We start from the raw sequence: 25,284 nt of genomic DNA, 5'->3' as shown, positions 1-25,284 counted from the left end.
AATACAGGGGATGCAGATTCGATCCCTAGTCGGGGAACTAAGATCCCACATTGCTGCTGGGTGAGAGAGCCCGCCTGCTCTAAAGCCCACACTCTGCGGTAAGAGAAGCCTATTTGAAAAGATAAAAAATTAAAAATAGATAAGTAAGGCCAAGAGACATTGAGTAGATTAGCAGAGTTAAATGAAATCATTTATTTGTTGTAAGGATCAAATAAGATGATGTATGCAGAGAAGTTAGGATATTGTCTGACACACGAGAGTGCTTATCATCTTTGTCATTAACCTTTATTTTAAAACACATACTTGCTTATTTTTAAAAAATGGTAAAATAGAGGAAAGGAAAAAGAGGGGGGAAAAACCACTCACCACTCAGATTCAGCCCAGTATCAATGTTTTGCTTGGTCATTTTTCTAAGTACAGTATTTTTTCTTTAACATAAATTTACTGCCTGTGCAGTTTTGCATTTTTAACTGAAATTCAAACATTAATATTCTCTTTAATGGTTTTGTACTTAGAAAAACTTTTCCTGTTTTTGGATTGGTACCTATCTCATGTTGATAGAACCAGTAAGAAATTTTTAAATATTCATTTGATGACTTTCACAGTAGTATTTGATCTCTAGGATTACCTCTGAGCTGGATATATGTTGTATTACATTATTCCCATTTTACAGGTAAAGAAGTATACTTATGTGGCCGAGTCACATGTAGAATTTGTAAAAGCTGTGTGCTGATTGAGCTCTGAGGCTTATAGAGGTCACAGCTGAAATAGATGTGGGATGGTGAGCTAGATCCTTCTGACACTTTGACACTCTTACTTACGTGTCTTGAATTAGACATTAGATCCTGTGCTTAGAGATGTGAGTCTCTCAGCCCAGGCATGTTCCAGAGATGCATGAGAAGCTGACTTTCACAGGCACAGCAGCCGCCCCTCCCTGCTCACTAACTCCTGAATCATACTGCCCCTAGCCAGGTTGTCTAGGACTCAGCACAAAGGAAAAAGTGGGAGCAAACATGAATGAGCAGTATCTTGAAAAACTAGTTAAGCTATATCATGTATTTATGTGAGTAGAAACTGTCCAAATTAATCTGAAAGGACATAGCCTTTCCCACTATTTATCGTCTAAAGCAATGATTCTTAATCTTTTTCTTTTTTTTCTGGATCTTGAAACCTTTCGAGAATCTCTTGAAGTTTATGGAACTCTTTTCTAGAAGAACATTACACAAGTTCATGTAATATAATTTTTCATTCCATTTTAAGACCCATTGGTGTCTTTATCATTCATATGTTGGTACAAAAAAATTATCTCCAAACTTAAAGGAACAGTAAATTCTCATTTTTATTGTAAATGTAAAACTGCTCTAAAAAAATTGTCCTAAAATAAAAATCTTGATCGGAGAAACTGTGTTCTGCTGAACCACTAGTTACTGCAATTGTGAATATAATTCTTAAAGCGAAAACAAACAAACAAAAAACCCAGAGTATAAAACAATAGTAAGCATTATTCTCTCATACAGTTTCTGTGGATCAGGAATTCAGGAGCATCTTAGCTTTAGCTCTGGGGCTGGGGCTCCCAGGAAGGGTGTAGTCAAGATGTCATCTGAAGCTGCAGTCACTGAAATCTTGTCTGGGGCTGGAGGAGGTGGTTCCAAGGTGGCTTAGTTGTCGGCGACCGTGGCTGGTTGTTGGCACTCGGCTTCATGTGGGCCTGGTCATAGGCCTGCCTTGGTGTCTTTGTGACAGGGCATTTGGCTTTCCTCAGGATATGTGAGCCCATAGAGCGAGGCGGAAACCCCAGTGTCTTTTTGCTTTGGAAGTCACACTCCGTTGTTTCTGCATTTCCTGTTAGTCACAGGTGTTAGCTCTATTAAGTGCAGAGGGCAGGTCTGAGGGAGTAGCTCTCCAGGTGTGCCACCTCCCAGCACTTTGACCTGGAAGTTCTCCTTATCCTGTCATTTAGGGTTTTTATGCAGAGCAGTGGGGGCAGTGTGTGGTGTTACTACATAGGCATGATTGATTAAATCTTTGGCCACTGGTGATTAAACTCTACTTCCAACCCCTTTCTCCTCCTTTAACTTCAGAGGGTGGGGCTGAAAGGTCCACCCCTCCAAGCGTGACCAGTCCCTCTGAAACTAACGACTCACCTTGAATTACCTCATTAGCATAAACTTCTCTTTGTTCCCAGAGGCTCCTTGTGAATGACAAAAGACACTGTAACTCAGGAAATTCCAAGAGTTTTAGGAGCTCTGGGTCAGGAACCAGTGACAAAAACCAAATACATAGCTTTTATTTTTACTGAACTTGAGTTTGGCTGCTTGCTGCTTGAAAGCCACATAAGAGATGAGTATGGTTGGAAAGGAAAGGTTACTCTATTCAGGAGGTTGATAACCTGGGGAGATGACATTCATGCCCAACTCCCAACTCCGAAGATTCTGCTAGACCATGAAAGGGAAAGTCATCTGGCAGGGTGGTCAGAGTCTTCTTTATCTTCAGCTGTGTGCAGACTTTCTTCTCATTGGTTAGAAAGAAAAAAGAAAGTGAAGTTGCTTAGTCGTTTCCGACTCTCATTGGTTGGTGGTGAGGTAATAGGGTGGTGCTCCAGGAATCTCCAGCATAAGCTGAAGTTACCATCCTCTACCTGGGTGGGGGTCTTCATACCTGTGCTGTGTGCTGTGCTTAGTTGCTCAGTCATGTCTGATTCTTTGCGGACCCCACGGACTACAGCCCTCCAGGCTCCTCTGTCCATGGGATTCTCTAGGCAAGAATACTGGAGTGGGTTGCTATGCCCTCCTTCAAGGGATCTTCTCAACCCAGTAATCAAACCCAGGTCTCCCACATTACAGGCGGATTCTTTACCGTCTGAGCCACCAGGGAAGCCGGATGGGGGCTTAGTACCTGCAGAATTCAAAACTATTGATGTTTTTTTGGTTTGCTTGGTTTTTTTGGTTTTGCCACATGGCATGGGCTTCCCTGGTGCCTCAGATGGTAAAGAATCTGCCTGCAATGCAGGAGACAGAGGAGATGCAGGTTTGATCCCCAGGTCGGGAAGATTCCCTGGAGAAGGGACTGGCTACCCACTCCAGTATTCTTGCCTGGAGAATTCTCTGGACAGAGGAGCCTGGTGGGCTATAGTCCTGGGGGTCAAAAAGAGTCAGACACAACTGAGCGACTAACACACAAACAACAACGACAAAAGTATGGGGGAATCTCAGTTCCCCGAGCAGGGACCGAACCTGTGCCCCATCCCCCCTGCAGTGGAAGTGTGGAGTCAACCGCTGGACCTCCAGGGAAGGCCCTCAAAGGCATTGTTTCTGTGTAATCCTTGAGGAAGAATTCAGACCCTGTCCCATGGTGGTACTATTGTTTCTTGACTGTTTCTTCTCAATTTCTACATTTCTCTCCCTTCTCTGATTGTTATTTAGTCTTTGGAACCCCATGGACTGTATAGCACGCCAGGCTCCTCTATCCTCCACTGTCTCCCTGAGTTTACTCAAATTGGTCATTAAATTCTCTGATTAGCAACTCTTTGAACCTGCCCTTGGGAATTCAGAGAAGGTCAAGGAGGTTGGATGAAACCTATTTCCTATGAATGAGAAACAGGGGACCTGAAAAGGATTTGTATCCAGGAGGGCCCCATAGAGTCCTGCTCTGTTTCATTATTATTCATATATCACATGAGTCAAAACAGAAGAAATTTCGTAATCATGCATTGTTTTTATTTTGGTTAAATGTTTTTTCCTAATTATACTGTTTGCAGAGGTCTGAGGGAAGAAGTAAAAATAAAGAAGAAAATAAAAATCAGTTGCCATTTTTTTCACCCAGGATTTTCTTTCTAGTCCTTTTATTTGTTTATGAGTTTCTTTTCTCTATAAAAACATGTTTCTTCAAATATAATTAACATATAACATTATATTAGTTTCAAGTGTGTGTATGGTAAAATTGTTACCAAAGCAAACTCTGGTCTCCTGCCAGATGCATGCTACAAAGCCAGTCTACTGACTAGTTGTGGTGAGGAAAGCACAGTGCTTATTGCAGGCAACAAGCAAGGCCGCTAATGCTCAAAAGATCCAAACTCCCCAATGGCTTTCAGAGAAGAGTTTTCAAAGGCAACATTAGAGGTAAGGGTTGCAGAATGTGTGATCAGCTCGTGACCTTTCTTCTCAGGGGCTGGTGGTGAGGTAATGGGGTATTGTTTTGGAAAACTTAACCATCAACCTTCTGGTTCTAACCAGTTTGGGGTCTAGTGCTTGTGGTCAGCATATAGTCTCCATCGTCCACCTTAGGTGGGAAGGGTCTTGGTTCCTGCAGAACAACTCAGAGATATGCATCAGATTGTTATATGTGCCTCTTGAGGAGAAAGTAGGAGCCCAGTGTCTCTGTTTGGTCTCTGCACTTTTGCTTAAGCTATCATTACTTTTCTTGCTAGACTGCTTTTCCTTTGTTCCCACATTTCCTCAGTTCTCTAACTAGTTACTGCTTGAGTCTGCTCTTTGGAACTTGGGGAAGGCCTGCTGCTGCTGCTGCTGCTAAGTCGCTTCAGTCATGTCCAACTCTGAGCGACCCCATAGACGGCAGCCCACCAGGCTCCCCCGCCCCTGGGATTCTCCAGGCAAGAACACTGGAGTGGGTTGCCATTTCCTTCTCCAATGCATGAAAGTGAAAAGTGAAAGGGAAGTCGCTCAGTCGTGTCCGACTCTTAGCGACCCCATGGTCTGCAGCCTACCAGGCTCCTTCATCCATGGGATTTGTCAGGCAAGAGTACTGGCGTGGGGTGCCATCACCTTCTCCACATGGGGAAGGCCTAGGAAGACTTAAAGCCTCTTCCTGTAGTCAAGAAATGAGGGACAGAGAGGGGCTTTTGTACCCAGGAAGGGCTGGCAGGATCCTGCTTGGTTTCAGAGTGATTACCTCCACAAATCTAGTTAATTAACATTAACTAGTTAACTACATTGCCACACGTAGTTATAGAACTTTTAAGATTTATTCTCCTAGCAATGTCAAATATACAGTACAGTATTGTTAACTGTAGTCACCATGCTATAGATTATATCCCTAGGACTTGTTTATTTTGTAACTGAAAGTTTGTACCCTTTGACCACCTTCACCCACTTCCTACCTCTGCACCCCTGAGCATAATACCCCCAAAGTCTATCATGTTGAAAATGGTAGGATTTCCTCCCTTTTTATGATTGAATAATATTCCGTTGTATTTATGTACCACATGCTGTTTATTCATTCATCAGTTGATGCGCACTTAGGTTACTTACATGTCTTGGCTGTGATAAAGAATGCTGCAGTGAACATAGATGATCATATATGTTTTTGAGTTAGTATTTTTGTTTCCTTCAGGTAAATATCCAGAAGTGGAATTGCTGAGTCATATGGTAGTACTGTTTTTAATTTTTTTGCACAACCTCTGTATTATTTTCCATAGTTCACTTCAGTCGCTCAGTCGTGTCTAACTCTTTGCAACCCCATGGACTGCACCACGCCAGGCTTCCCTGTCCATCACCAACTCCAAGAGCTTACTCAAACTCATGTCCATTGAGTCAGTGATGCCGTCCAACATCTCATCCTCTGTCGTTCCCTTCTCCTCCCGCATTTCAATCTTTCCCAGCATCAGGGCCTTTTTCGATGAGTCAGTTCTTCGCATCAGGTAGCCAAAGTATTGGAGCTTCAGCTTCAGCTTAAGTCCTTCTAATGGATATTCAGGACAGATTTCCTTTAGGATGGACTGGTTGGATCTCCTTGCAGTCCATGGGACTCTCAAGAGTCTTCTCTGACACCACAGTTCAAAAGCATCAATTCTTCAGTTCTCAGCTTTCTTTATAGTCCAGCTCTCACATCCATACATGACTACTGGAAAAACCAAAGCTTTGACTAGACAGACCTTTGTTGGCAAAGTAATGTCTCTGCTTTTTAATATGCTGTCTAGGTTGGTCATAACTTTTCTTCTAAGGAGCAAACATCTTTTAATTTCATGACTGCAGTCACCATCTGCAGTGATTTTGGAGCCCCCCAAAATAAAGTCTATCATTGTTTCCATTGTTTCCCCCTCTATTTGCCATGAAGAGATGGGACCAGATGCCATGAACTTAGTTTTCTGAATATTGAGTTTTAAGCCAACTTTTTCACTCTCCTCTCTCTCCTCTTTCACTTTCATCAAGAAGCTCTTTAGTTCTTCGCTTTCTGCCATAAGGGTGGTGTCATCTGTGTATCTGAGGTTATTGATATTTTTCCCAGCAATCTTGATTCCAGCTTTTTTTTCATCCAGCCCGGCATTTTGCATATAAGTTAAATAAGCAGGGTGACAATATACAGCCTTGACGTACTCTTTTCCCGATTTGGAACCAGTCTGTTGTTCCATGTGCAGTTCTAACTGTTGCTTCGTTGACCTGTATACAGATTTCTCAGGAGGCAGATAAGGTTGTCTGGTTTTCTCATCTCTTCATGAATTTTCCATAATTTGTTGTGATCTATACAGTCACCCCACTCCAGTACTCTTGCCTGGAAAATCCCATGGACGGAGGAGCCTGGTGGGCTACAGTCCATGGGGTCACTAAGAGTTGGGCACGACTGAGCGACTTCACTTTCGTTTTTCACTTTCATGCATTGGAGAAAGAAATGGCAACCCACTCCAGTATTCTTGCCTGGAGAATCCCGGAGACAGAGGAGCCTAGTGGGCTGCTGTCTATGGGGTCGCACAGAGTCGGACACGACTGAAGCGACTTATCAGCAGCTTAGCAGCATACAGTCAAAGGCTTTGGCATAATCAATAAAGCAGAAGTCGATGTTTTTCTGAAACTCTCTAGCTTTTTTGATGATCCAACTGATGTCGGCAATTTAATCTCTGGTTCCTCTACCTTTTCTAAATCCAGCTTGAACATCTGGAAGTTCATGGTTCACGTACTATTGAAGCCTGGCTTGGAGAATTTTGAGCATTACTTTGCTAGTGTGTGAGATGAGTGCAATTGTGCAGTAGTTTGAACGTTCTTTGGCATTGCTCTTCTTTGGGATTAGAATGAAAACTGACCTTTTCCAGTCCTGTGGCCACTGCTGAGTTTTCCAAATTTGCTGGCATATTGAGTGCAGCACTTTAACAGTATCATTTTTTAGGGTTTGAAATAGCTCAACTGGAATTCCATCACTTTCACTAACTTTGTCCATAGTGATGCTGCCTAAGGGCCGCTTAACTTTGCACCCCAGGATGTCTGGCTCTAGGTGAGTGATCATACCATCATGGTTATCTGGGTCATGAGGATTTTTTTGTGTAGTAGTTCTGTGTATTCTTGGCACCTCTTCTTAATATATTCTGCTTCTGTTAGTTCAGTCGCTCAGTTGTGTCCGACTCTGCAACCCCATGAAGCGCAGCATGCCAGGCCTCCCTGTCCATCACCAACTCCTGGAGTCCACCCAAACCTATGTCCATCGAGTCGGTGATGCCATCCAACCATCTCATCCTCTGTCATCCCCTTCTCCTCGTGCCCTCAATCTTTCCCAGCATCAGGGTCTTTTCCAGTGAATCAGCCCTTCGCATCAGGTGGGCAAAGTATTGGAATTTCAGCTTCAATGTCATTCCTTTCCATGAACACCCAGGACTGATCTCCTTTAGAATGGACTGGTTGGATCTCCTTGCAGTCTAAGGGACTCTCAAGAGTCTTCTCCAACACCACAGTTCAAAAGCATCAATTCTTCTGTGCTCACCTTTCTTTATAGTCCAACTCTCACATCCATACATGACTACTGGAAAAACCGTAGCCTTGACTAGATGGACCTTTGTTGGCAAAGTAATGTCTCTGCTTTTGAATATGCTGTCTAGGTTGGTCATAACTTTCCTTCCAAGGAGTAAGCGTGTTTTAATTTCATGGCTGCAGTCACCATCTGCAGTGATTTTGGAGCCCAGAAAAATAAAGTCAGCCACTGTTTCCACTGTTTCCCCATCTGTTTGCCATAAAGTGATGGGACCGGATGCCATGATCTTAGTTTTCTGAATGTTGAGCTTTAAGCCAACTTTTTCCCTTTCCTCTTTCACTTTCATCAATAGGCTCTTTAGTTCTTCTTCACTTTCTGCCATAAGGGTGGTGTCATCTGGGTATCTGAGGTTATTGATATTTCTCCTGGCAATCTTAATTCCAGCTTGTGCTTCCTCCAGCCCAGCGTTTCTCATGATGTACTCTGCATATAAGTTAAATAAGTTAGGTTCATACCATTTATGTCCTTTATTGTGCCCATCTTTGCATGAAATCTTCCCTTGGTATTTCTAAATTTCTTTAAGAGATCTCTAGTCTATCCCATTCTATTGTTTTCCTCTATTTTTTTTGCATTGATCACTTAACTCTCCTTGCTGTTCTTATCCCTCCTTGCTATTCTTTGAAACTCCAAAATCAAATGGATATATCTTTCCTTTTCTCCTTTACCTTTAGCTTCTTTTTTTCTTCCTTCTCTCTTTTTTTCCGTAGTGTCTGCACCAATTAAATTCCCACCAACAGGACACAAAAATTCCCCTTTACCACATCCTCGTCAACACTTGTTATTTCTTGTCTTTTTGATAGTAGCATTCTAATAGGTATGAGATGATTCCTCATTGTGATTTTAATTTGCATTTCCCTGATGATTAGTGATGTTGAGCATCTTTTCAGGTGTCTGTTGGCCGTTTGTGTGTCTTCTTTGGAAAAAATAATCCGTTCAGATGCTCTGCCCATTTTCTCATCAGAGTGTTTCTTTGCTGTTGAGTTGTATGAGTTCTTTATAAGGACTTTGTTTTTTTTAGAGCAGTTTTGGGTGTACAGTAAGATTAAGAGGCAGATGCAGAGATTTTCCATATACCCTTAGTCCCTTAAGCATGCATAACTTGCCCCATTATCACCATCACTCATCAGAGAGGTAAATTTTTAAACCAGGAATATGTTAACATACTATAATCATCCAAAGTCCATGGTTTATCTCAGGGTTCTCTACTGGTGTTATACACTCTGTGGGTTTGGACAAATGCATAATGATATGTGTCCATCATTGTGGTATCATACAGAGTATTTTCACTGCCCTAAAAATATTAGTGCTCTGCCTGTTCATATCCCTGCCCTCCATTGTCAGTGATCTTTATGGAGATGGATCTGTCTCCACGGTTTTGCTTTTTGCAGAATGTCATTTACTTGGAATCATACAATGTGTAGCATTTTCCAACTGGCTTCTTTCACTTAATAATATGTATTTTCAAGTTCCTCCATATCTTTTCGTGGCTTGATTGCCCATTTCTTTTTACTGTTGAACAATACTTGGTTGTCTAGATGTATCACAGTTTATCCTTTCACCTACTGAAGGACATCTCATTTACTTCGAAGTTTCAGCAGATATGAAGAGAACTGCTGTAAATACCCATGTGTAGGTTTTTGTGTAGATAGAAGCTTTCAGTTTCATTGTGTAAATGCCAAGGGGCACAAGTGCTGAACTGTACGGTAAGATACAAGATACCACGAAACTGTCTTCCAAAACGTCGGTACCGTTTTGCATTTCTACCAACAATGAATGAGTGTTCCTCTTGCTGCACACAGTCGCCAGCATTTGGTGTTGTCAGTGTTCTGGATTTTGGCCATTCTCGTTTGTTGATTTAATTTGCATTTCCTTGATGACGTATGGTGTGGAACATCTTTTCATATGCTCACTTCCCATCTGTATATCTTTTATGGTGGGGTGTCCATGAAAGATCTTTGGCCCATTTTTTAATCAGGTTTTTTTTTCTTATTGTTTTAAGATTTGGTTTTATATTTTGCATAACAGTTCTTTATCAAATATGTCTTTTACAAATACTTTCTCCCAGTTTGTGACTTGTCTTTTAATTCTCTTGATATTGGCTTTCACAGAGGTGAAATTTTAAATGTTAATGAAAGCCAACTCATCAATTATTTCTTTCATGGATCATGCCTTTGGTGTTGTGGCTAAAAAGACATTACCATATCAGAGGTTATCTGGACTTTCTCCTGTGTTATCTTCTAGGGGTTTTACAGTTTTGCATCTTACACTTAGGTCCGTAATCTGTTTTGAGTTAATTTTTGTGAAGTGTGTAAGGTCTGTGTCTAGATTCTTTTTTTTTTTGGCATATATCTAGTTGTTTGAACACTGTTTGCTGAAGAGGCTATCTTTATTCCATTGTTTTGCCTTTGCCTTGTGTCAGAGATCAGTTGACTAAATTTATCATGCTAATGTAAGTGATTATTATGCTTTTAACTTAAAATTCTCATTTGTTAATTATTGGTTTATAGAAAAGCACTTGACTTCTGTATTAACCTATTGTATCCTGCACTCTTGCTATAATCACTTATTAGTTCAGTAGTATTTTGGCAATAATTTTTTTTAAATTTTAATACAGGCAATCATGTCACCTGCAAGCAAAGAGTTTTGTCTTCCTCCCCACTATGTATACCTTTTAAGAGTATACCAATATGTACACTCTTTTTTCTTGCCTTATTGTAAGGGAATGGCAAGAAGGGATATATTTGCATTGTTCTTGATCTTAGTGGAAAAGTTTTGAGCTTCTCACTGGTCAGTGTGGTGTTAGCTAAAGGTATTTTGTAGGTAGTTTTTGTCAAGTTGAGAAAGTCTCTATTCCTAGTTTACTGCAAGTTTATAGTGAATGAGTGTTGAATTTTGTCAAATGCTTTTTCTGCATCTGTTGAAATGACCATGTGGTTTTTCCTTTTTAAAGTTTGATATGATGTATTACATTAGTTGATTTTCCAATATTGAATAAGTATACCTGGGATGAATCTCACTGGTTCTAGTATATACGTCTTTTTATACTTTTTGGATTTGATTTGCTAATATTTTCTTGGGAATTTTTGCTCCTGTGTTCTTGAGAAATATTGGTCTGTAGTTTTCTTTTCTTATAGCGCTGTTGTTGATTTTGGTATCAGGGTAATGCTGGCCTGATATTAATAGAATGAGTTAGGAAGAGGTGTTCCCTTTGTTTCTGCCCAAAAAAGATATTGTGGAGAATTGGTATAATTGCTTCCTTAAATGTTGGATAGAGTTCACCAGTGACCCCATCTGGGCCTGGTGCTTTCCGTTTTGAAAGGGTTTTAATTATTGATGCAATGTCTTTAATAGGTATAGTGAAAGTGAAAGTCGCTCTGTCATGTCTGACTCATTGCGACCCAATAGGCTGCAGCCTGCCAGGCTCCTCTGTCCATGGAATTCTCCAGGCCAGAATCCTGGAGTGGGTAGCCTTTCCCTTCTCCAGGGGATCTTCCCAACCCGAGGATCAAACCCAGGTCTCGCTCATTGCAGGTGAGGGTGCTGAGCCAGCTTTACCAGCTGAGCCACCAGGGAAGCCCATACTATTAAGCCTGTCCTTAATAGGTATAGACCTATTCAGATCATCTTTGCTTCTTATGTGACTTTTGCAGATTGTTTATTTCAAGGAGTTGGTCTGTTTCATCTGGGTTATCAAATTTGTGGTCACAGAGTTGTTCATGCTACTGTTGCTAAGTCACTTCAGATGTGTCTGACTCTTTGCGACCCTGTGGACCGTAGCCCACTGGGCTCCGCTGTCCATGGCGTTCTCCAGGCAAGAATACTGGAGTGGATTGCCTTGCCCTCCTCCAGGGGACCTTCCCAGTCCAGGGACTGAACCTGCATCACTTATGTCTCCTACATTGGCAGGCAGGTTCTTTACCGCTAGCACCACCTGGGAAGCCCAGAGTTGTTCATAGCTTTCCTTTACTATTCTTTTAATCTCCATGGGATCTTATAATTCCCTGTCTTTCATTTTGGATACTAATAACTTCATTCTCTTTTTTTCTTTGTTAACCTCGCTAGAGGGTTATTGATTTTACTGATCTTTTAAAAACACCAGCCTTTGGTTTCATTGACTTTCTCTATTGATTTTCTGTTTTTAATTTCATTGATTTCTGCCCTAATTCTTTTTTTTTTTTCCTGCTCTAATTCTTATTTATTCTGCTTACTTTGGATTTACTTTACTCTTCCTTTCCTAGTTTCCTAAGGTGGAAACTTACTGATTTAAAGTTTTTCTTCTTTTCTAATTTAATACTATAAATTTTCCTCTAAGCACTGCTTTCCCTGAATATCATAGCTTTTGATAAGTTGTATTTTAATTTTCATTTAGATAAAAAATTTATTTCTCTTCAGATTTTGTGTGTGTGTGTGTTATTTAGAAGTGTGTCGTTTAATCTCCACATAGCTTGCTGTTTTCCAGTTATCTGTTATTGATTTCTAGGCTAATTCCATTTTGGTTTGCCAACAGATATTATATCATTCAATTTTTTAAAATTTGTTAAGGGTGGACTTCCCTGGTGGTCCAGTGGTTAGGAATCTGCCTTACAATGCAGGGAACATGGGTTTGATCCCTGGTTAGGGAACTAAGATCTCGCATGCCTCGGAACAACTAAGCCCTTGCACCACAGCTAGAGAGCCTACATGCTCCTGAGCCCAGGCACCGCACCTGCAGAGTCTGTGTGCTGCAGTGGAAGACCCCATGTGCCGCAGCTCGGACCCAGTGCAGCCACATAAACAAACAAATGAAAAGAAGTTATTACGAGTTTTTTGTTAAGGGGTGTTTTATGGCCCAGAATGTGGTCTATGTTGGTGAATGTTCTATGTGAGCATGAGAAGAATGTGTCTTCTGCTATGGTTGGATGATGTCTGTAGATGTCTATTGTATCCAGCTGATTGAAGATATTGTTGAGTTCAGCTTTGTTCCTTATATGTTTTCTGCTTGCTGATTCTGTCCATTTCTGAGAGAAGGGTGTTGAAGTCATCAGCTATGATAGTGGATTTGTCTATTTCTCCTTACAGTTGTCTCACTTTTTGCCTTATGTAGTTTGAGGCTTTGTTGTTACATGCATACACAGTAAAGAACTATTAGATCTTCTTGAAGAATTAACTCTTTTTTTAATCTCTATGTAATGTCCTTCTTCGTTGCTGATAATTTCCCTTACTTTGAAGTCTGTCTAAAATTACTATAGCCACTGCAGCTCTTTTGATTAGAATTAACATGGTATATTTTTCTCCACTCAGTGACTTTTCTTGTCTTTGTTTGCACTGGGCTTCGTTGCTGAGTGCAGCCTTCAGCTAGGAGCAGTGAGTGGGGCTTCTCATCACTGTGGCTTTTCCTGTCGCAGGGCACAGGCTTTAGGCTCACATTTAGTAGCTGTGGTGCACAGGCTTAGCTGCCCTGAGACCTGTGGACCAGGGACTGAACCTGTGTCCCTGCATTGGCCGGCGGATTCTTATCCACTGAACCACCAGGGAAGTCCCACCCATTTATTTTTAATCTTTGTGTCTTTATGTTTAAAGTGGTTTCTTGTGGGTAAGATATTGCTGGGTCGTGTTTTTAATCCACTCTGACAATCTCAGTCTTTTAATTGGTACATTTAGATTGTTGACCTTTAAAGCAATTATTGATATAGTTGAATTAATATCTACCATTTTCATTAATGTTTTTTGTTGCCCTTGTTTTTTGTTCCTATTTTTGTTTCCCACTCTACTGTCTTTTGTGTCTGTCTAGTCCTTTTTATACCGTTATATATAATACTTGGGATTGTTTTAATTTAAAAAGTGATACTTGCTTATTGCAAAATAATTCAGAGAGTGCAGAAATGTCCAGAGAAAAAATATTACTTAAAAAAAAGGTGATCCCAGCCCGGAGGAACCTTCTGTTGTGGGCTGAGGGAAGATGAAAGGTGCAGTGGAGTTAGGGGATGCCTTGGCCAGGGTTGGGGACCTGGGTCTTTTTGAAGGTAGCAGTGTTTAGGAATGGCTTCCCAGGTGGTGCTAGTGGTAAAGAACCTGCCTAGCAATGCAGGGGACATAAGAGACGCAGGTTCGATCCCTGGGTTGGGAAGATCCCCTGGAGGAGGGCATGGCAACCCACTCTAGTGTTTTTGCCTAGAGAATCTCATGGACAGAGGAGGCTGGTGGGCTACAGGCCATAGGGTTGCAAAGAGCTGAACATGACTGAAGTGACTTAGCACAGCACAGCTTTAGGAAAATGAGATCTGAATAGTAGGGGCAGCGCCCAGAGAAGGAAATGGGGAAGGTGGGGGGTATGGAAGGGGAATTAGACCGCTGAGAAGAAAAAGTTCATTTCTATTTCTGTGCTAAGGCCCACTTCCTAAGAACAGCATTATTTTCAGGGTTCAAAGGCCCTTTGTGTGATGGGAGGGAAATTAAGGAGATATTTAATAAGCAGGTGTAGCTGAATGTGTGTGGTGAAAGTACAGTCTACTCTCTGTTTGTTTATTTGCCAGGACTGTTCATAACCAGCTTCCGACAGGAGACAAGTTGTTTTGACCCTGGTGCCCTGGCTCATTCAGGCCACTTAGCACTGTTTACCTTTCTGGGGAATAATGTGTATGCTCCCCTGATGTAGTGCTTCCGTAAGGTCTGTAACTAGAATGCATGCTGCGTGGACTCAGCATTGTGTCACCGCAGCCAGTGTCTGATGGGCCTCAGCTGCTTTCTGTTGCCCATTCACTGGAGGAGAATAAAACTTTCTTGACCCAGATCGGTGAAGGCAGGAGTTCAAAGCTGTTGAGAGCCTTAAATCAGTATCTGGTCTTTTTGTTTGAGCCCCTGGCTGACACTCTATCAATAGAGACATCTTGACACTGCTCTGTGTCGAGTTTAAAAAAAAAAACCAAAACCCTAATGCCCAGGTTTCTGCACACCAGATCAGTTACTTGGGGTGGGGTCCAGGCCCTGTTATTTTTTAAAGCTCTTTGGGTGATTCCAGTGCAGCTCTAAGGTTAAGTCCTGCCTTGAAGAAAGATGCTGGCTTGTCCTGACCTGTGTCCAGTCCTCTTTGTAGCAGGTGGGGACTGGTTGTGGCTGTTTTGTCATATAACACTAAAGTGCAGGTAGACCTAAATGTTATGAATGTAGTTATATTGTTTTCAAAGTTCTCCATTTCCGGAGGGCTTCAAACATTTGGCTCAAGTGTCACTATGTATATATAGCGCTTACTCGCTCAGTCACGCCCGACTCTTTGCGACCCCATGGAGCCCGCCAGGCTTCTTTCTGTCCATGGGGATTCTCCAGGCAAGAGTACTGGAGTGGGTTGCCATGCCCTCCTCCTGGGGATCTTCCCAACCAGGTCTCAAACCCAGGTCTCCTGCATTACAGATGGATTCTTTACCATCTGAGTCACCAGGGAAGCCTATATATATATAGTTTGTTTGTTTTTTTACATTGTCAGAGAAAGAGTACACATAGCAAAAACGCAACACACTGCATTTTAACATACTGAAGATAACTGACGAGCTGTTTGTCAGCCATCTTGAATACAGTCATAAATGCTGTCAACCGGAATATGTCAAGTGAATCCACATACCACTTTGATTTGATTTGCCACACTCCTACCCCCTTTTTCACTTTCCTTGCTTCTGTTGCTTAAGCCAAGATGGCATTCCATGTACGATTTTGTTTGGGAGAAAAGATTCTGCATAAATAAAAGTTTATAGGCTACAGGCCTTTCCTTGTAAGGTCTGTTTTAGATTAGATCAGTTTGCTTTAAGGCCCAAGCATCCCCCAGGCTGGGCTTAGAGCTGCTTCCCACTAGGATTTGAGCCATCCCAGCTGTTCCCCAGCTGGATCCACTTCAGATACGTTTACACTGGGGCAGCCGTGATTGCCTTTCAGAGGGGGAGTGGGGGAAGTTTTCATGAAAATGGGAATGGGCTGCAGCTGTGGGTGGAAGTGGGTGGCCCAGAGATGGTGTCATTGTCAAGAGGCCATTGGCCTGACCTTGAGGGATCACTGGCCAAAATCCTGTTCCCTGTGGATCCAGAGCCATGGAATGTTCCAGCCAGAGCTCTTCCTATGTTGTTCTTCAGTTGCTATGTCCTGTCTGACTCTTTGCAGCCCCATGGACTGCAGCACACCGGGCTTCCCTGTCCATCACCAACTCCCGGAGCTTGCTCAAACTCATGTCCGTTGAGTTGGTGATGCCATTCAGCTATCTCATCCTCTGTCATCCCCTCCTTCTCCTGCTTTCAGTCTTTCCCAGCATCAGGGTCTCTTCTGATAAGTCGGCTCTTCACATCAAGTGGCCATAGTATTGGAGTTTCAGCTTCAGCATCAGTCCTTCCAATGAATATTCAGGGTTGATTTCCTTTAGGATAGACTGGTTTGATCAAGCAGCTCTTCTTTAAGGACTAATTATGGGCTAGGCCCTATGCTAGGGGCGCTACAGATCTTGTCTTATTCAGTCTTTTTGATAACTCTGTGAGGCACACATGATTATCCCCATTTTATGGATGAGGAAATAGGCTTCAAGAGGTTAAGTCACTTATCCAAGGTCACAGGTAATAAGTGACAAAGCTAGTCACACATGCTAGTCCCCTCCAAAGCCTTCCTAGAAATCATCTTATGGATGAAGAGATCAAGGTCCAGAAAGGAAAAGCCGCTTGTCCAAGACAGCACCACCAGCTTCAGTTCCTGGCAGAGCTGCAACTAGCCCTTACCTGCCACAGGGTCATGTCCCCTGCTGCCTTCTCAGTGGCTCAGGCAGAGTCAGTTGTGCTGGCATGGAATGAGAAAGCAAACTCACTATCTCTCTTGTCCCCAAGTCTGCAAGGGGAGACCATGTTAAGAGCGTAGCGAAGGCAGGCAGAGGCCACTTGGAGAAGCAGATCCCAGCCAGGATGTGGGGCAGCCGTTGGTGAACCAGAGCCCAGTTTCCAGGGCAGCCTGGAAACTTCTTTGACTTGGGGTGGCACTGACAGTTGCCCCCATCGGTGGTATGTGGGCATCTGGGCAGCAGGGTTCTGCGTCAGCCCTTCCCATTCCTGTTCATGTGAACAGCAGCCTTTAGGAGCTCAGCTCTACTTCCACGTGTGGAGGCAAGAGGGTGTAAGGAATGTGTCCGTGGTGGCCTGGGAGTAGCTACCTTTGCAAATAAGGGTGTGGAACCAAAGAAAGGACCCAGGACTCCCTCCTTCCAGCTCTCCAATCAAGAAAGGAGCATTTAATTTCAGCCAGATTGCAAGGTGATTGCTTTTGTTCTCCTCTGAATTTGTGCCAAGGATGCAACTTTCCATGCTCATTTTATTAAAAAACTTTATAAAGAGCACTAATAAATAGATATAAAACTGCTGCCTAAATGACAGAGAGACTAAATGAAATTCCCAAGGGTCAGCCATTGAATAAATAACAGGACCATGTCCTTGCACGATCACCTTCTCATATATGCAAATTAGGGACAGTGCCTCACCATGGAATGTTTTAATTAATATTTATAAATCACAGAGCGCCTCAGAAAGAGCCGCTAAGTTATTTATATTATTATCATGTCACTTGAATAAGAAACCCTTTGTAGATTGCTGCCTGGTTTGCATTTTAGTCTGAGAAGTGAGAGAGCCCGTTGTGTGTGTCTCCCCCACAGGTGTCGTGTCAGCGCAGCGGCAAGTCAGCATCCAGGAAGGACCCCTGTACCGCACAGAGGGCTCTCACATCACCATCTGGTGCAACGTGAGCGGCTTCCAGGGGCCCTCTGAGCAGAATTTCCAGTGGTCCATTTACATGCCCAAGGCCCCGGAACGGGAGATCCAGATTGTCAGCACCATGGACGACACTTTCTCTTATGCCATCTACACGCAGCGTGTCCGCAGCAGGCAGATCTACGTGGAGAGGGTCCAGGGGAACTTGGCCCTATTACACATCATTGATCTCCAGACCCGGGATGCCGGGGTGTACGAGTGCCACACGCCCAGCACTGACGAGCGGTACTTCGGGAGTTACAGCGCCAAGACGACCGTCGTGGGTAAGGAGATCACTGTGTTCGTGTGGCTGGTGTTCTGACTGAGTGTCGTAGTGAGTTTGAGCTGTTAAAATAAATTATCATAGACTGGACTGGGTGCTTAGACAACAAGCAGTTACTTCTCACTGTTCTGGAGGCTGGAAGTCTGGATAATCAGGGTGCCAGTGGCCCTTATGGGGATTGCTGAGTACTAACTCTCTCTTGTCTCCTTACGTGGCAGAAAGGGAACGAGAGAGCTGTCTGGGGTCCCTTTATAACGGCACTAATCCCTGAATCTTTTTCCCTGGCAGTCTGTGCTTTCAATGCAGGGGATTCAGGTTAGATCCTTGGTTGGGGAACTAAGGATCTAGTTGGGGAACTGCCATATGCCAGGCAGTGTGGCCAAAAAAATTTTTTTAAAGGAGCACTAATCCAGTTTATGAGAACTTCATCCTCATGACCTAATCACATCCCAAAGGCCTCATTTCCAGATACCAACACAGTGGGGATTGGGTTTCAACACAGGAATTTGGGGGACAGGGGAGAGCACAAACATTCAGTCCATAACACTAAGTCACTTCTTTTATACTACAGTTTTATTTGACTCTTTAGGGCTTCCCAGGTGGCGCTAGTGGTAAAGAATCCGCCTACCAATGCAGGAGACGCAAGAGACGTAAGTTCAATCCCTGGGTTGAGAAGATTCCCAGGAGTAGGAAATGGCAACACACTCCAGTACTCATGCCTGGAAAATTCTATTGGCAGAGGAGCCTGGCAGGCTATAGTCCACAGGGCTACAAAGAGTCGTATACAACTGAGCAGCTGAGCGCATAACATAGCATTTGACTTTAAAAGAAGAATCCAAAGCTCCCCAAATATTTTAGAGGTCACCAAGTGGCATAGGTGAAGCAAGTTTTGTGTGTTCACTTGTAAATAGAAGGTTGAAGCTGCAGCTTAAAGAAGAAGGTCTAATGCAGATGTTAAGAACTTGAGGAGGTTAACTGACCCTCTCTAACTGATGAAAGGGGATATAAAAATATAAGGCAAGGACCTTTGTGGTTGATAAGCTGAAGAACTGATGAGGAAGATGAAGCATGTGTCATCTGCAGGAAGAGGCCAAACCTCCGGGAAATGATGGGCCTTTAGATGGCGCCTCTGAGCCACCGGGGGTGCTGCTGTGTCAGGAAGCAAGTGTGGCTGCAGGACTCTGCTCAGACCTGGAGTGGGTCTGTGTATCCTTTGGTGCCAGAGTAAGGAACTGTGCGCCAGCTCTTTGTGCACCAGCCTCCGTTTACCCCTGTGCTCCCCAGCTGATGGAGGGAGGGAGGCGGGAGGGAGATTTCCGTGTGGTTGGCTCTGGGCCACAGTGTTTCCCAATGTGAAGGGTCAGAAATATCAAGGCCATTCTGTTTTTCTGTCCAAGTCATAACTTCCAAGCTTAATTAAGATAATAGAAACTTGAAATCAAAATTTCCACCCTTCAAATCAGAGAAGAGGATGGTGTTTAGTCTCCAGAGTAAAATGCTGACCAGGTGACCACAGAGGTAATCTTATCGCTTGCCTGACTCATCCCCATTTCATGGCTTCCTTTCAGCCCACGGACACATGTTGACACATGAGTTATATGAAAATTAAACCTACTAAAAAATCGAGGACCCTGCTGTTTCTCTCTACCACAACCCTTTCTTTAAAAAAAAAAAAAGAAGAAATAGCTTTTATAGAGCACTGCATTGCTGACGTGAGTTGGGGGAACATGGGCGTGGAGTGGCTAGAAAGGAGAAAATGAGTAAGTTGTATTGAAAATGTGACGCTCCAACTTCCAGGAACTCCTTTTGTTTGAAGATGAGTCAGTAGCCAAGTTAAAGTTCTGAAAGCAATTTCACCTTGAACAACAAAGTCTTACTTCACTTGACATAAAATTTCTTTGACATGTTATTTTCTGTGAGTTCATTTATTGTGTAAAATGAAATGTAATGTCTGCAAACATCATTTTATCAATTTTTTAATTGAAGTGTAGCTGATTTACAATATTTCAGGTGTACAGCAGAGTGATTCACTTACATACACACACATAAATATATATGTACTTTTTCAAATTGCTTTCTGTTATAGGTTATTATAAGATATTGAATATAGTTCCCTGTGCTATACAGTAAGCCCTTGTTGTTTTCTGTTTTATATATATATAGTGTGTCTTTGTTAATCCCAAATTCTCAATTTATCCCTCTGCTCCCAACCCACTTTTTATCCGAGTGTTATTGAAATACCAGACAGGAAGCATAAGTGCCAAACAGTTGCAGTCCAAACCCAGGCAGAAGTCTCGTTCTGTTTCTGTGCTGCCCACGGTCCTCCATGGCCCCACAGAACTGTGGAAGCCCGGGTGGGTTGGCACTCAGCCCCTCGAGTGTAAGATCTGTGGCCTACTGACCATGCTTGGGGCGGTTCCTGTGTTGCAGTGATCCCGGACACCCTGCAGGCCACCTCTGTGCCCCAGACGTTGCACAAAGTGGAGCAGGACCGCCTGGAGCTCACATGTGACACGTCCACGGAGACGCTGCAGCACAGCCACGTGTCAGTGGCCTGGCTCCGGCAGCGGGGTGGCGAGAAGCCGGTGGAGGTCATCGCCCTGAGCCGGAACTTTGTGCTGCAGTCGAGCAGCGACTATGCGCAGAGGCAGAGCCTGGGGGAAGTGCGCCTGGACAAGCTGGGGGGCACCACCTTCCGCCTCACCATCTTCCACCTGCAGCCCTTCGACCAGGGCGAGTTCTACTGCGAGGCCACTGAGTGGATCCAGGACCCGGACGGCTCGTGGTACCCCATGACCCGAAAGCGTTCTGAGGGGACCGTGGTCAACGTCCAGCCCACTGGTGAGTCTGTCTGGCAGGAGGTGAGGCAGACTCCTTTGATGACTCTGCAAGTACTCTGGGTCCCTAGGGGCCAGGTATCCCAAGCCCTGACCCTCTCTCACTGTGCTCTCCCAGCCCCTGAGTCCAGCTGGGCTTCAGATTAGAGCTGACAGCTGTTGGTGGCTGCTTCAGCTGGGCTGGGGGCAGGCGTACTGTGGGCACTCAGTCCACTAATTTTGGTTGGAGGGTATGGTTGTGCCGGCATGGAGATTCAGGAAGTGCCCAAGGGTCCTTGCATTGCCGCTCACCTCTAATGAGGGGCTGCCATTGTTCTGACAATCAGAGGTGTGGTTTGTGGGAGATGAGCTGGAGTGCTGAAGTACAGGCTGTGGGGGGACTTCTCTTCAGGACCTGTGTCTTGACTCTCCTGCCCCATTTGCTCCAGTTAAATGGTGGTGGTCTTCTTGTCACTTGTTCTGTCATTCTGGGGCTGTGCTTCTGACTTACCTAAGAGCACAGATGCCCAGGCTTGCGCAGTACACATTTCTGAGTCAGGCTTCCGGGCTGGGACCTGGGAAGCTGAGTTTTCAGTATACTTCCAGTGCAGACAGTCTATGCTTTGTCAAGCACAGCTCTAGAGCCAACAGGGCAGAAGCGATTCTCTGGCTGCCTGATGGATGTTAGAACTTTACAAGGAGGGTTAGGCTCCTGGACTGGGAGCACTTTATCTGTTCTGTAGGATCCAGAGTATTTAGCAGCTTCTGAAACTTCTGGTACTAAGAAATCCACAGAAGGCGCTTTCTTTCATATTTATCCCTTCCCTTCCTGGCTGGTTTTAAGAGCAGCTTCAAAAGTCTGGGCCACATTTTGAGTCTTAATGCTTTGAAATTAGGTTGCATCAGTTAATCTTCTTTATTTTAATCTTGCCAATTTGGAATCAGGATTTTTTTTTTTTTTTTTTTTGGAATTTGCTCAGCAAATGTATCCAGACTAAGCAAAGGGAAAACCAGGTAAAAAACACAAAAAGTCGATGATTTCACTCCGTGTCCTAGTGATGTTCTGGTTCAGTGGTTGTGGCCCCAGTGTTGCCCTTCTCTTACTTCATTTCAGTCACATTTAGTAAGTCTCTGCAGCACTGCAGGTGGGGTGATAGGCCTCGGGGACTCAGAGATGAAGAACCCTTGGTCCCTGCCTTAGGGAACTGCAGATATGAAAGCCAGGGGCTGAGTGGAGGGCAGTGAGTGTGATGATGGTGTGATGGATGGGGTGCCCTGGGGACACAGTGAATATAATTCTTCTGACAACAGTGTTTTCCCTGGATGGGGTCGTTAAAGCAGAGTCAGGAAAACCAACACATTTGGTGACTTTGAGTTGAGGCTTGAAGCTTGAGCAGGCATCAGGAGGAGAAGCATAAAGGTACAGAATTATTTGTCATGTTTGGCAAGCACAGAGAAATCAAGGGTAGGCAGATGCTGAGTTCCAGATATGAGAGGTGAGAGATAAGAGATAGGAGATAGGAAAGATGGCCTGAAGCCCCATCTGCTGTAATGTGAGCTTGGCTTTGACTCTCTGGTCCAAGCATCTCTCAGGCTGTTCTCCTTGGACTCATAGGAGCCCCATAGAGGTGCCTGAGCAGTCGCTTTGTGGGTGGACGTGTGTGTGTGTGTGTGTGTGTGTGTGTGTGTGTGTGTGTGTTGGTGTGCGTGGGTAGACGCCATGGTGGGAGGTGCTGAAGGAAGGCATGTGAGGCCTACAGTGTCCCCTCCTTGCCTCAACCAAATGTTTTCTGTATCGGGCAATAAAAGACTTTGTATGTGGAGAGGAAGACCCCCCCCTCTCCTCTGCCCAAGCAGAGTCTGAAAACCACTGCTGTAGACACTTGGAGGAGGGAATAGAGATTTGTAAACACATCAGTGGCACAATCAGACTGGGTTTGAGAAAGGAAAAACCATGGAGGCCACCTAGGGTTGACCTGACAGGTTGGATCTGAAGTCAGGAGACCAGGGAGGGAAGGGCTGATGAGGCCACAGCTGGGTCAGTGGCACTGACCTGGGAAGGGAGCAGTGGGTGCCAGGGGCAGACAGGATGGAGCGTACTAGGGAAGGAGGAACCCAACTGTTGGGAGCCCTGAGGCTGGGGCTCAGGGTGATACCTTGAACTGTGATAAGGAGGGATGAGGTAATGTGCCGAGTCAGACTTGAAGGCCTCTGCTTCCCCTTGGTGGCAGCACTGGTTAGCTTTTCTTTTGTTCTTGTCAGTTTTGGTCAAGGAGGCTGTTCTGCAAGCAGACTCTCATGGAGATGCTCTGTGTGTGAAGCAGCCAGCATGTCATCAGACATGGAGCTCAGTTGGAGCTTGAACTTGGGACTGATGAGGCCCCAGGAGAAGCCCGTGGGATGAAATTGGGAAAGGACCCAGGAGAACTGTGGCAGTGAGAGGTGATCAAGGAAGCAAGTCCCAGTGACAGAGAAACAGAGTGGTCAGGCCAGTTGGCAAGAAGCAGGAAGGAAAGTGGTATGGACACAAAGTAGGAGAGCTGGTCCAGAGGCTGGAACCTAAGCCTTCGGCTGTGATGGGTTGGGGGGCGGGCGTGTCACTGGAGACATTTGCTCAGTCAGTGAAGTGTGGGAGAAGGACAGAAGCAAAATTTCAGTGAGCTGAGGAGGGAGAGGGGATTGGAAAAAGCATAAATCAGAGGTTTAATTGACTAGGGAAGAGCAAGGGCAAATTGCTGGGCAGAAAGGAGGAATCTCATGTTAACCTGGCAATGTGAAGGCTTCACCATGTCAGGAGGGGGAATTCCCATGAGATCAGAAGACTCTAAGGAAGACTGCCACTGTTGCAACCAGCCTCACTCTGAGGAATTGGGAAGTCTGAGGTCTGGGGGGCCTGTTTGTAAGTCTTTGGTGGCATTTATTTGGAAGGGGTGATTTTTTGTTTTGTTTTGTTTAAATCACTGACGTTGAGTTATAAGTTACTGCAATGTGGTTGACCAGAAAGTTAGTGTCTGGCAGCTGACATGGGTTCAGTCCCATGTGGGTGGGTGTGTCTAGACAGAGGCTGGCAGAGTGAAACCCACATCTCTCAGGTTGGCCTTTTGGGAGGGGAAGTGGAGGCAACAGGTGTCATTTTGGAAGTGAGACCCTAGAGTCATTGGGTCTAGTTCACTTTGTCAGCAAGTTTGGGTAATAAAAGGAAGAGGCTGATTCGCTGGAGAAGATAGGTATCTGGGGCAAGACACTGGCTCCGGTGGGAAGGGAGGAGATGAAGAGCCTGAGGAATGGGTGGGCACAAAACGAGGAGGGTAATGTGGAAGCAAGTGCTCTTGTGATTCCTGTGTTTTTAGGGAAACGGGATTCTCATCTGCTTGAATAGTGCATGGAATAGGGGATGAGAGCAAGGCAAGGTGGGATTTCCCTGGTAGTCCAGTGGTTAAGACTGTGCTTCCCACACAGGGGGCGAGGGTTTCATCCCTGGTCATGGTAACTAACAGAGAAGGCGACAGCACCCCACTCCAGTCCTCTTGCCTGGAGAATCCCATGGACGGAGGAGCCTGGTGGGCTGCAGTCCATGGGGTCGCTAGGAGTCGGACACGACTGAGCGACTTCCCTTTCACTTTTCACTTTCATGCACTGGAGAAGGAAATGGCACCCCACTCCAGTGTTCTTGCCTGGAGAATCCCAGGGACGGGGGAGCCTGCTGGGCTGCCGTCTCTGGGGTCGCACAGAGTCGGACATGACTGAAGTGACTTAGCAGCAGCAGCAGCAGCAGCGCCGCAGCAGCCGCAGCAGCAGCATGGTAACTAAGATCCCACGTGTGACACAGGGTGGCCAAAAAAAAAAAAGAACAAGGCAAAGGCCCTAATAATAGACGTAAAGACTTGGGAATGCCAGTGTAAGGAAGACAGTTGAGATTGGAGCTTATGATTCTACAAGGAATTCAAACATCCCTGTGATGAGATTCTCCCTTCCGTGTTCTCTTTAGAGGAACAGAGCTGGAACTGGGAAGAGAAGGACTTGGGCAGTGGTTGAAGCTACAGCCTCCCCTACCCGAGGCTCTGTGACTCTGTTTCCAGAAGCTTCTCCAGCCCTTCACTCCTTTGTCCCCTGCCACCAGTGCCCATGAGACACGATAATTGTCTCATGGCATTGACAGACACACCATTACATGGTGTGCGGGACAGTTAGTGGCAGTGAGCCCTTCTTTGATCATTGCCCTGCCTCCTCCCCTCATTCCTGATTAAGCTTCTGGTTCTTTGAAGGGTGCTTGGGTTCACTGACTGTTTTAGAGGTCATGTGGCTGTCAGCGGAAGTAGGTACTTGCCCCCTCCATCTTTCTAGAGATTTGATCTGACGGATGATGGACTAGTGAAAAGACGTTAGTTTTCACTTTTCCTATGCAATTTTGTTAGGGATTTTTATTTCCAGTATTCACATGAGGGTGGGAGACATTTTTCTCTCTCTCTATAAATAGACTGAGAAAAATAGACATTTTTTTTTCTCTCTCCAGATAGATAAATAGACTGAGAGAAAGAATATTTATTAAGATTGGGGTCAGCACCTGGGGTAATTTTGTCTCACAAGTCTAGCAGGGTAATGTCTATAATATCTACTGAAAATATTTGTACTCCTGATGCTTTGATGGAGTTCTGGGCATATAGATCAAGGTTGGACCTTTGTAATCTGCCAT

General features: G+C 44.5%; 1 protein-coding gene across 5 annotated transcripts in view; it reads left to right on the top strand.

The window, feature by feature from the left end:
* The window catches only part of IGSF3 (immunoglobulin superfamily member 3), a 131,444-nt gene that overhangs the window by 48,162 nt on the left and 57,998 nt on the right, over positions 1 to 25,284 (top strand). For all 5 annotated transcript variants that reach the window (XM_018045966.1, XM_018045963.1, XM_018045965.1 and 2 more), the window contains exons 3-4: positions 17,399 to 17,776; positions 20,206 to 20,616. In XM_018045966.1, the coding sequence (XP_017901455.1) occupies positions 17,399 to 17,776; positions 20,206 to 20,616 (789 nt within the window). The remainder of the gene's footprint in view (positions 1 to 17,398; positions 17,777 to 20,205; positions 20,617 to 25,284) is intronic.

Source organism: Capra hircus, chromosome 3 (assembly GCF_001704415.2).
Source record: "Capra hircus breed San Clemente chromosome 3, ASM170441v1, whole genome shotgun sequence".
Taxonomy (NCBI): Eukaryota; Metazoa; Chordata; class Mammalia; order Artiodactyla; family Bovidae; genus Capra; species Capra hircus.
This window is presented reverse-complemented; position numbering and strand designations above follow the sequence as displayed.